The following is a 13000-nucleotide window of genomic DNA, read 5'->3' as shown; positions in this document are numbered from 1 at the left end:
AAAGCAATTAGAAATTGAGATTGTGCAAGTCGGAATTCAACAAAGTATTTGTTCGAGGTGGACATTAAGGAAGCAGAAAAGAGGAAGAGAGCAATATACTTCGTGTTCTAATATGCAAGCATTTCCTGCAGCCTTGCGCTCAGTAAAAGCTAATTCACAAGCTTGCCTAAATAATGGCAGCTTCATAACGTGTGCTAATCCAAATAAGAACTACAATTAACATATAATAGAATCACAAAATGTCATAAACTTCCTAACTTTTCCTTCCAATAGCTCGAGCATTTTCCTGATTTAGGTACTCCAATGCAATTTCCCTTACGAAATTGAAGGGAAATTTTCCTGTGTCAGTAGCCATAACATCCAAGCAGTCATTGGTTTTTGAAAAATAAACCAACTAGATAAATGAGAATGCAATCGATATAAGCTAGTGTGAACGTGAATCACATGTCCCAGACTCCCATTCTACTCAACCTAACATGTAATCTCTTCGAACTTGCATTATTAATACTCGACTATGTCAATCTCGGATATAACTCACTCACTCACTGGTGGCGGAGAAGGTAGAGGCATGGAAGTGAAGGTGAGCCTAGACATAAAAGTAAGTGGGAACTTTTTTTTTAAGGTAAGTGAGAACTTCAAGATTAGTGAAAAAAGATAGTAAATTTGGGGAAAATAAAAAATAATGTATTCTTGTAGATCGATTAATTATTAATTTTCAGAACATTTATTACATAACAAGTAGTTTTATTTTTCACCCTTAGATCTCATTAAGATCTACGGTTCAAAAATGTGTAAATCTTGTAAAGTTACACTAGGATATAACTTGAACTCATATCATATAAATGAATAAAAGTGGGGCGTGACTTCTATTGAGTGCCTCCAATACACTAGACCCGTTGCGATTATAACACGTGTCCAAAAATAGACACGTATCATTATCACAGCGGGTCCAATGTCACAGAACACTGGACAAAAGCCACACCCTTAAAAGTGCAACTTGCCATCTTGACTTGGACACAAGTGTCCCTCCCACAATAATTCCTACCTAAACTTTCACCATTATTATTTCCTTCATTATGCTAATGAAGTCCCAAATTATAAACTTAAAGCACCTAATGACATTGAATTCCAACAAGTTGCTTATCAAGAAAAGAAGAAGATAAAGGTGAGTGCACTCAGTTTGATTTCAATATGTACTTCACGAGCAATTTTTCCCGAGACTGCCAAAGAAGCCCTTTAATGTCTTGCTTCCCTTGCACATCACCAAAGAGAGTACATAAATTGGAAGGGACATATTACATATCAATGGAAAGGCATCATATGGTTTGTTGAAATGTTATATACAAAATACAACTGTACACGTAAACACAGACTAGGTTCACACTTAGGCATGATATTGTTCTAGGCAATGCAAGAGCGGAACTGAGTAACGACAAAGATATCAACCATATGAGACCAATTACAGAGGATTGGGGGCTATGTAATTTGTCACCCAAATGTGTTTTCTCCACTATATGTAACATAGAGAAATCCATCGCCATCCCTCTTATCATCATAAATGGTAGACATTATGGCTCCTGCAGATGTTTATATACAATTAGTATCTCTCATTTTGAATAGTTATACATTTGAATTTATACCACTTCCAATCATTATTAGTAGAAACTAATTATCTATTTGAAAAGTATCTTCAAGATCTTTTCAATTCAGTTTTAATCTGATGAGGAATAACAATGTATACCATGAACAAATGTGCAATAGAAAGGAAATTAAACCCTAGCATCACCCACACATTCGCATAAAGCTCATCAAATTTTATAGCAGTTACCTGTTGGTGGGAGCACATTGTCCACAAATATAAAGATTGCCTTTTCTGCACTCAGTTTAATCCTCTTCCGAATTACATAGACAAATTGACCCACCGTCAGATCAGCTGGGACAAGGTATCTGTAATTTCACAATTATCATTAATAGAAATTTCTAGTATGGGTTTACACACACACCTGGTGAGTCTTGATCCCAAGACCTCACCCTAAACCTTACTCTTTCAAGGAGAGGAGGTGCCATTTAAGATTGAGAACTCATTGGCATCATTAATACATTAAAGCTATCTTCACTTTCAAGCAAACACTTGAGCATAATAACATGGTCTTTTAGGTAGCAGTGTGTCCCTATTTCTTCCCCATTTGAGTCCTATGGTTGGCCTTCAAACAGAGATAAACCAAATACTCCACAAGAAAACAAAGACACATCACCAATGAGCTATAGCTAAACTGGCACCTTCTGCCCTTATAAATTCCTAGTGGAGTGTAAGGTAGTGGGTTCAAGACCAATTGGGTGCATGTATAACTTACCAATCCCAAAAAATAAATAAAAATAAAAATGAGACATCAAAAAGCTAACTAAGACCACTACTCTATAATTTTCTTTTGACTCTCACTATTTACCCCACACACAAGTGCATACATTCATGCATTCCAACATGCACACACTTGCACATGCATACCCTATGCACATGCACACAGATGCTAGAATTAAAGGGAACTTGTTTCTCACTGTCGCTAAATGCTAATCATCCTAATAAATAGAGAATACAAAAAATTAAAAGCTGAAGGGAAACCAGAGGGACAAGGGCTTAGTTATATGTGGAACTGGAACTCACTTTTTTTTGTCAATGTTGGGAATATCACTTCTCTCAGCCTTCTCCACAATCACCTTTAGAAGCACAAAGGAAAATATAAATCAGACCACAATTTGGAAACCCTGAGAGTCTCAAATGATATATAATTAGATTTATCACTTTATCAAGAATAAATTAGAAACTATTGCACTAACCTATAACAAAATTAGTATAAGTACTATCTAATCACTCTTTAGCAAAATAAATCAATGCTACAAAGGAAGTTGTCAACAGTTGCATTTCTTTACAATTACGAAATTGGTCAGCACAGAACAACTGTATTACGTACTAGATTACAGGAATCTGATGCTTAGTAATTGGATCTGATTTTTAAGTATGAAAAGCATGATTAAATGAGTGACCTCAATTCCATAAGACATTTTATGGGGTAGAAAAACCCACATTACATCAATAATAAATTCCTAATAATGCTCTACCCTGACTACAGACATTCTTGGGAAGCTGCAAAGACTGAGTTTTTCTTTGTAAAACAATTTAAGGATTAAGGGGTACATTGCTGGAGTTTTTCTGTGATAATATGCTAAAATCCTATTTCAAGACAGCACAAAGTTTAGCAGACACCAGATATACAATCTTATCCCCCAATAATTTCAAATATATGGTCATTGACAGTACTAAAATACTGCAGAACAACAGTAAAATGCTCCATTTCCCTTCTCCAATAAAGAAAGCACAAAATAGGATTGCATAACTGATGTGGGAAGTGCAAAGAAAACAAATTTTATAACTTATTTGGGTTTAATTTTAGTAGTCAATTGTATTTTTTTTATTTGTCCATTAGATGCTAATTTAGTGAAATGAAGTTCTCGCGGGTGGCATGGCCTACTATTAATTAAAAGGAAGCAGACTCTGTTTTGGTTGGTCTTATTAGTTAATTAGGCTATTAGTATTTTATTTAATGTCCTAGAGTCAAGGCCTTTTTTTGTATTTCAAAAATTGGGTTTTCCTAAGTCAATTGGTATTTGGGTTATATCCTGGTTGTCCATATAATCATGCTATTGTACTCAAATGGAGACAAGTTTACAGTTTTGCTTCATTAGTAAGATTTCTGTTTAATTTTCTGAATAGTCTGGTGTTGATTCTAGCCAACCTAAGCGCTAATACCTAGGTTTTGCTTTCTTACTTTTCTGCTCTTCAGTTTTGGTGCTGCATCAGTTTTGATTTTGTCCAACTTCAAAAACAAACACCAATTAAATTGGATAAAGGATTTGCTTAATCCCATTGAACTTCCATTCACCTTTTTATGTTTAATAGGTATTGGGTATATGAAGTCTTATCAGGGTTTGATGGGTACCCCAGTGGTTCCAGCACCTCTTGTGGTGCCTAGACATTGGGGTTTGAGCCCCACCAGCACCGTCCTCCTATTTATCCCACAAAAAAAAAAAAAAAAAAAAAAAAAAAAAAAAAAAAAAAATGCAGATTCCTAGGATTCAAAAAAGGCTGAAGGACTAACATGAGATATTAGGCTTCAACAAACGGTCATCTTGGAACTCTTCATAAGATAGAGACTTCTATCAACCAGTAAGTCATTTGCATGGAATCCATATTGTCATAAGTAATCATTTTCCTATGAGTTTACTTTTTACCTAGCTAACTTAATCTTAAATTTTTTTTTTTTTTTTTTTTTTAAATCTTGAGACTGGAATAAGTTTCACTTTCATTAGGTATAAAATAAAAAGCATTCATGAATTGCCCTCCCATTCCAATCACTATAGGACTGAAAGACCATAATTTTAATCCTACACCCAAAACCACGGTGGAGGGAAATACATAACTTAGACACTATCCACAATTCATCAGTATATAGAACCCAGCTAAGCTGAACCAGGTAGCATTTTGAGGTCAGAATGGCAGGTGAAATTTGCTGCATTCATGCTGAACAAAAATTAGTTCAACAAGCCATTAACCATCGCAGGAGTTTTAAGCAGATAAGGCCGTTAATTTCTATCATGTATCTTTTTCTATAAGTAATCTGTTTAATTGAAAAAGGGGGAAACTCATGTACATAAAGTTGAATTATGGCTGTTTATTTCTTCCAATATATCTCGTAGAACTTCCCTTGTTGAGGAAAAAAAAAATTGCACAACAAATTCAACACTATGCAGAGCTCCTCCATGTATGAAAACTCACTAACCCCCAACCCCCAAACAAAACTATAAAAAGAAACATACAAAAAAAGTGAGGCGTGCAAATTAGTTGCAGTAAAAAATACTATCAACCAGATAGGCCTCAGTATTGATGGGGTATATGGAGGGAGAGGAACAATCAGTGTTTCAAGGACACAAAAAGAAGTATGCCTGATCTCAAATTAATTTTCTTTAGAACTATGTTGGATTGGATGTAAAATTTGCATAGTCTGTCTTTAGGTTCTATTATTGATTGATTGTATGGTCCCTTCCCTATGTACTTGGGTGACTCTTTTTTTTATATTAATAAGAATTGCATTACTTATTATAAAAGCCAACACATAAGTTTAACCTATAAAAGAAGACATGCAGACATTAACAAATAGCAATATAATCACAACAGTGAACTTAGAAATTAAATTTTAAAAAATAATAATAATAATAAATCTCACTGGAATTCTATCTGGGTATTTCTCCCTAATTCTAGCAGCCTCTGCACGCCTCTTCTCTGCAGATACAGACATCATAAATTAATGAAATTGAGCTCACCAGTATAACAAAGAACTGTAATTGATTAACTTGGTTTAATAAATAACATAAGATAGACCAAGGCATTTGAACACAAACACAAAAGCTTTTATCCATACCAAAGTCATGCTCTTGCTTGAACATGCTTCTAGTCATTCTTCTTGAATGTACTGGAAAAACAAGAAACAAAAAAAAAAAACCATTTATTGAATAACAAATATGATAATTAAATCGAATCCAGAAGAACCCCAGAAAATCTTATGTGAAAAACAAGAAAGCAACAAAATTTTCAACCAATATCAAAAACCCATGTTTGATTACTGAGAAAAGATAGATTGGTGCAAGAGAAAACCCAAAAACATCTAAGCCTAATACACCTTTTGACCCTTAGATGGTATTCTCTTCAATTTCTATTTCCAGGTATTGAAGAAAACAAATATATATATATATATATATATATTACAAAAAAAAAAAAATAAATAACGATTGAGATATATCGATGAGAAGAGCTTACACAAAGATAGGAAAAATCGAGAAACCCAACAAACAGTTTTCCAGTGCTCTTTGTCTTTTGGGTTGTAGATAAGAGCTGATGACTAGGATTAAAGACGACTCCTTTGAGTTTTTTGACAATGCATGTGTCTGTCACTATTTAATACTATTTATTAATCGGTTTGGTTTGGCCTTGGACTTCCTCTCCGGTGAGGATAGTCAAGTATGTTCGTATAACCAATTAAATCTTGCCGTGTACATGTCAATCAATTGCTAATAATTGACGACTTGATAACTTTGACTTTTTTTTTTCGTTTTTCTTTTTTCGTTTATTTTAGCCTTCCCATGTGGTGGTCATAGGTTGTGTTTAACATTGGCTGAAAAATGCAAATTTTTTACAATTTACTTTATTTTTACTATTATTGATCTTATTTTTTTTTACTATTCATGGGTCTCATACTTTTTAATACTATTCATAAGTTTCACTATACTATTTCATTTAATTTTTAGTTTTATCTACTGTACTTTCAGCAAAAAAATTTCAGTTTCAGCTAATTAAGCTCTTTTACTATAACACCAATTGCTTAAAAAAAAAACTCTACATCTGATGCTCTAATACTGTTGATATTTTTGCATGTTGCTAGGATAAGAGTATTCTCATCCAAAAAATGCCATAAATAAAAATAAATAAATAAATAAACATTTGCATAACCAAAAAGTCATTTTATCTATTTTACATTATCATTTGAGTAAATTACAATAAACTCATTTTATAATTTGACCAGTTTTAAACTTATCTAGCCATAGTTCAAAAGACAAGAATTTCTGTCCTAGTTCAAAAGTCAACATTTTGTCCATTTGAGATTAATTCCGTTTTTCTCTCGTAACCCACTTCTGTTTGACACAATAGTAAATATGTCTTTGCTTTATGTCTCTCTCCTCCCAAAACAATTTAAAAAAAAAAAAAAAAAAAAATTGAAGAGGAAAGGATATAAGATGATTCATCCAAAATACAAGCAATTTCTCACAACACATTCAACTACACCACAAATCTTGAACATAAACCCAAAAAAAAAAATCAAAAATCAAAACAAAATCATCCACACCACAAATATATATATATATATATATATATATATCTCTCTCTCTCTCTCTCAACCACCACTAGAAACCACCACCACCACCAAAAGCACGCCCACAATCCACAACCATCACAAGCCACAAGCCACAATACCACCAAATCAAATCAACCACCACTAGTAAGCCAAAATCAATCAAACCCACAACCCAATAGCTAAAAGCTAAAAAAAAAAAAAAATAATAATAATAATAATAATAAAACAAAACCAACAAAGGCATCTCTGTCCAATCTAGACCTTCGACATGAATTCCTTGCAAAAACAATGGTGGTCGATCTAGGTTGTGTTGGGTTTTTGCTTTGGTGGCCGATTGGCCTCTTCAACACCACCATCAGAGAGAGAGAGAGAGATCAACACAATCATTGGCAACATTCTATATCTAGCTCAATCCTTCACCAACTGCTCTTTTAACGTTAGCTTTAATTTGTAATGTTTCCTTCAATTTTGGCTTTAATGATCTACCACCCCCCCTTTAATGTTTGTTTTGTTTTTTCTTTTTTTTTCCTTTCCATAATATATATATTGAAGCTTATAAAAAAATTTGAGATCTACCTATCCATTTAGTTTTGTTTCTTTACAAAATCCCCTATTTGATCTTCTTTTTTTTTTTTTTTTTTTTTCCTTCCTTGTTTTTGAAGGAGAGAGACAAAAAGAGGAGTGAAGATACATATTTATCTCTATTTTTAACAAATGTGAGATACAGGAGACAAATGAAACTAATCTCAGTTGGGCAAAGTGCTAAGTTTTGAACCACGAGTAAGTAAAGTGAATACGAGCGTAACCACAAGTGAGTTTATTGTAATTTGCCCTTATCACTTTGACAACATACTCTACATTCTATTCTTTATTTTACAATTCATCACAATAAAATAATCTATATTTTATACACACATTATAAATAATAATAATAATAAATGCAGTACCCTAACAACACCCAACTCAAGGTAGAGAGAGTTGACCACCACACACCTTTGGTATGATGGTTACTCCACAAGTATAAGTGCTTGTGAGGTGTGGGGAGTAAAGGCCGAGATTCAAGTCTCCAGAAAGGAGTTTCACACACATATACACTTAGATTAGGCTAGAGTAGAAATTCTATCTTGTATCCAAAAAAAAAAAAAAGGAAGAGAGAGCTGTATTATTACTTAGTTGTGGGTTGAAAACATTTAAGTTTATAGATGTTGCTATAGGGATTTGCAAATTTATGCTCAAGTGTCAACATGCAATTTTTTTAATAGAGATGGATAATGAGATGAAATCATCTATATCTTAACAATATCATTTTATTCCACCCTCAATTATTTTAATCTCACAAAAAGAATAAAGTGTGGGATGTAGGATGTATTGTTCAAGTGGTAATGTAAAATAGAATAAATAAATAAATTTAAATAGAGTGGTAAAAGAATAGAGTATGAGATGTATGATATATTGTTAAAGTGATGATGTAAAATATATAAAATAGCATTTTGGTGATGCAAAATGCTTTTTTTTTTTTTTTTTCCTTTTTTGGCATTTTGAAATGGTAATGCTCTTGAGTATCTTATTTATTCAAAATTTATAATAATTAATCGAGTGAAGTGAGTATAACACATTAACATAATAATATGATTTTTATTCCACCATATAGGAAATCATTGTCACCCATCACACCCACAAGTTCAAAAGTTGTGGGTGTAAGTAATGGCAAACCCCACTATTGCTCGAGCAATATATATATATATATATATATATACTGGCCTCATCACATGCACTTCGCACATGCGATGAGGCTTTTTTTTTTTTTTTTTTTGGTTTAGTGTCATAATTTTTTGGTATATGCATTGCCATTGAAGTTTCAAGAATAATTGGAAATATAAAAAATATAAATAAAAACTACATTAAATCACGGTTCAAATTTTTGTAGGAAAAAAAAAAAGAAAAAAAACTTGTGCTTTTATTTTTCATATATAATTTTTTTGAAAATCTAATTTATACATGGATAAAACAATTTGAAAATCAAAAAGAAAACAATCATATTTTGTAGGCAATGTTTTAGTGAGAGTTAGAGTTATATTTTTACCAGATTGTCCTTTAGTTTTATCTCTACTTAAACATAGAGGTGTAGGAGTATTTTTGAATCAAAAAAATGAGGATCCCAAACAAGGAAGCCTCTTAAATAGTAGTATAGATATATAAATAGTAGTATAAATATATATAATTCTTAATCTTTTTTTTTCCAAATAGGAAATTTGATAATTATAATTTTTATGAATAGATTTTTATTATGTATAATTTTGTATATGGATTATATATTCTATCATTAGAATTGTACTTGTATATGGAATTATATATTCTACTATTTAAATGTAAAACATAATTTAAATTCAATTATGTATGTATGTATGTATGTATGTATGTATAAAGAATAATAACGTGTACAATTGTGATGCCACAAAAACTTATGTAGCACAATATCATAAGATTAACCAAAAGTCAAAACGGTTTTAGTTTTATATATGTTATAAATTATAGATTGGCCAAAAGCTGTGTATCTCAACTATTTGGCACCTACTACTATCGCCCTTGCTAACAATTCATAAAAACGATATCTACATTTCATAAGGTAATTCCTCAGAGCCGCTAGAAGCCTAAAATGACAAAAGCTCCTCGGCTGTGTTTACCTCTACCTGTGATGACCTCTAATGGTTTTGGCCTCTGCCCGAATAATTCAATTTGTTGTAGATGGCATTGCAAAGCTCGAATAGCTTCATTGCATGAAGGCCATGCAAATCCAATTTCCATAAATCTTTCGTGCTATTCACAGATTTGAATATTTCTGTGGCTGCCTTAGCATTGAGACAATTAGTAGTGAATTGTGCTTCTCAAGCCATCAATGAGTAAGGATGACCGGAAATATAATCACCTTCTCGATATGCATCATTGGCTGCTCTAGAGTACTGGGATGCTATCCTTATCAATATATATATACACATCGGATTAATTGCACTTTCCCCCTAAATTATGGTGTAACAATATTTTCTGAATGCTAAACTTTACATCTAATAATGCCAAAGATATATGAATAATAAGCACTTTGCCCCAGTCATTAGGATTTCTTATAAGTTTAATAGAAGAGTCAATTTTTTTTTAGAAATGTGTCTAACAAAAACTTGAATTTGGGAAAAGTACACAAATCCTCATGTTTTTCTGTAAAACATGTTTTCCATAAAACATTAAATAAAATACTAAGTATAGCCATTTAGCAACCAAAAATAAACTTGATTTGATGTGATAAAACACTAACCTAAGTATAGGCATTTAGTAAAAAAAAAAAAAAAAAACTCAAGTATAGGCATATGAGGTGTTTAGTATGTGAGTGTATATATGTGTGGAATCTTTGATTTGATGAGGTCTATAAACTTGGCCCAGTGTATGGATCTCTACCAAAAAATATTGCAAAATTTAACTTAAAAGTAAACAAATAAGAAATTAGAGGATGTAAATCAAAATCCACAAGTATAAATCACCAAACTATCATCAACCATGCACACATAAAGGCTCAATACAAAGAAAATAACAAAAGAGAAATGGCAGGCTGAAGAAAAAATCCACAACATTTTCACAACAAATTCTAAATGGCAGGTTGTTATGGTTTATTATTAATGGGTAAAAATAATAATTCTAGTGATAAATTCAAATTAAAACCAACAACAGCTTACCACTTATGATTTATTGTGAAAGTGTTGTGGAAATGTTGTAAATATAACATTTTTCATAACTAAATAAAAGTTTTTACTCAATTCTATTGGGAAATTTAGACCCCGGATGATAGAATTAACAAGTTTTAAATCCAAGTTATTAATTAGATTTATTATCAATAAAAATTGTTAAAATAAACAAACATCAATATCATGTCAAAATCATGCAGCGGAAAAATAAATAAGACAAGATATGATGACCCAAGAAAACCAATTAAACAAAATAGTTTCACAGTAAAAAACCTAGGGGGAAACCTTCCTAAAAAGCAATCCACTATAGTAAAGAGAAATTTCAAATCTAATACAAAACTTTTGTCCCAAAACTCTACAATTCCCGTAGATGAACTCATAATAGAAACCTTCTACCACTTCAAGACCTCTAAACTCTTCAATATATGAACGCCACCCTTTGATGCACGGATCCCAATACGTGATTAACTCCTTTGCATGAATCTCAGTACATGACTCACTCACCAACTTGAAGAAGATGTTGGCTGCAAAGTTCTTCACTTCATCAACAATGAAGATCAAGAAGCATTTGGTTACAAAACCTTAAGGCGCAAAGACGCAGTAGCTTCTTTTAGAGAGAATAAGGCATTAGTCACCTTTTGCATATGTTCTCCTTGTATTCTCTCATGTGACGGCCTCTTAAATAAGTCTTATATAGGTCTAGGGTTGTGAGAAAAGAAACCCTACACATACATGTCAGCATGGGCTGAAAATCAAATTTGAAAATCTGAAATTCATAAAGCTCGACAAATAAGGTGTCGAGAAGGTCTCGAGGATTAAAACATCAGACACAAGAGACGAGGCTCGATCGATCCACTAGGTGTCGAGAAGTTATCGAGGGGACAGAAACTTTCTCGATCGATCGATCGACTAGCTATCGAGAAAGTGTCGAGATTGCGATAAGAAACACCTTAAGAGGCTCGATAGATAGCCTAACTGTCAAGAGGTGTCGAGCAGCTATCGAGCTTTAAAAACTCAACACTTCTTCACTTGTTTCTTGGACAAACTTGATGACTTCAACACTTGATCTTGAAACCTTGTTTCTTGAAGTATTTAAACACATCCTAGAACAAACCAAATACAAGTAAAGTGCGTTTTGTCAAAGGATTAGCCAATTATATAAAATCATGACATATGTTCTTAACAAGTGAAACACATATGTCTTAACAAATTCTAATCAATGTAACTCTACCAAAGGCACACAAGTAAAAGGCATATTTATCTATCAATACTAAAAAGACCAATTACTAATATAGCTAAAAAAACCCAAGACTTCATTTACCAAATAGTATTAATGTATAATACAGAATTGAAAGAAGAAAAATGAAACAATGCTATTAACAATTTTCACATTTGCACTGTTAATTAAAAGAAGAAAAACTACTTCATCACATCTGCTATAGTTTTTGTGTGTCTAGTAAACAAACTATCTCTCTGAAATCTGCAATTGTTTGTGGAGTACCTTTTATTTCAGGGCTAGTCTCTTTTAGAGTCTCAAGGTATATAGCCCCATACTTATACTCCATGTCCTCAAACATCTTTCGAACTAAAGGTGATTTATTGTTAGAATAGACATAGAATCTTGCAATTTGATCAAAAGGAACAATTGCATGCTTAATCTAAGTAGTAGGAAAATCATAATTAAACACTCTCCATACATTTAGCTCTACACCCCCTTCTAGGAAAGCCAAGCTTCCCTTTAATTCTGCCAAAGACTCATAAAACTGAAGTTGGGTGTCACCATAGGAAATTTTCAATAAACTAAGCTTCCTATTATTCACATCATACTTTAAAAGCAAATAGACCTTCTTTTCCCCTTCAGCAGTATGTATAGTCCAGTGAGCCCCATTCACAAAAGGAGTAGGCAACGTAGTAATTATTGATACAGATCAATAGATTTTGTCCAATATTTCTCATTCTCTCTCCTCCTAATCCTTTTATTAACCACTTCAGCAAACATCTCTAAATGCAAATCCCTTAGTTTATTTTTCAAAGTACTATTTTCTACTCTATCATGTTAGATAACTGTTTTTAAAACCAAACTTGACTACACTACTTTTATTGAAATAATTGTGTGAACAACATAATGACTAGAATAATCACATAATGACCAAATGAAAGTAAGGCATGCAAAGTAGTTGTAGTCAACAATAGCATCAACCAAATAGTATTAATGTATTATGCAAAATTGAAAGAAGAAGAACGAAATAGTGCTATTAACAATTTATGCATCTGCACCATTAATTGAAAGAAGAAAAATTATGTCAT

The 13000-nt window shown here is 32.4% G+C and overlaps 1 protein-coding gene across 3 annotated transcripts; it reads right to left on the bottom strand.

The window, feature by feature from the left end:
• Positions 1–1156: 1156 nt before the first annotated feature.
• Positions 1157–6000, bottom strand: LOC115986971 (autophagy-related protein 8f-like). Of its 3 annotated transcripts, none has more exons than XM_031110403.1 (6): positions 5870–6000; positions 5475–5525; positions 5280–5335; positions 2663–2715; positions 1829–1947; positions 1157–1577 (listed from the first exon to the last, which is right to left on the bottom strand). In XM_031110403.1, exons 2-6 carry the CDS (start codon positions 5509–5511, stop codon positions 1489–1491), a joined length of 354 nt encoding a protein of 117 aa, XP_030966263.1. In that variant the 5' UTR covers positions 5512–5525; positions 5870–6000; the 3' UTR covers positions 1157–1488. The 3 variants fall into 3 exon arrangements, with proteins under 3 accessions (XP_030966263.1, XP_030966265.1, XP_030966264.1); XM_031110405.1 differs by lacking the exon at positions 5870–6000 and adding an exon at positions 5741–5788; XM_031110404.1 differs by lacking the exon at positions 5870–6000 and adding an exon at positions 5733–5780.
• Positions 6001–13000: the final 7000 nt, after the last annotated feature.

This window comes from Quercus lobata, chromosome 4, assembly GCF_001633185.2.
Source record: "Quercus lobata isolate SW786 chromosome 4, ValleyOak3.0 Primary Assembly, whole genome shotgun sequence".
NCBI lineage: Eukaryota > Viridiplantae > Streptophyta > Magnoliopsida > Fagales > Fagaceae > Quercus > Quercus lobata.
This window is presented reverse-complemented; position numbering and strand designations above follow the sequence as displayed.

Excerpts from the sequence above, each read along its gene's own strand:
- LOC115986971 (XM_031110403.1), bottom strand. The coding sequence starts at position 5,511 with ATGACTAGAAGCATGTTCAAGCAAGAGCATGACTTTG. Across the intron at positions 2,716-5,279 it reads AATACCCAGATAGAATTCCA|GTGATTGTGGAGAAGGCTGA; the intron begins GTGAGATTTATT and ends GTGCTTCTAAAG. Across the intron at positions 1,948-2,662 it reads CCCAACATTGACAAAAAAAA|ATACCTTGTCCCAGCTGATC; the intron begins GTGAGTTCCAGT and ends GTGAAATTACAG.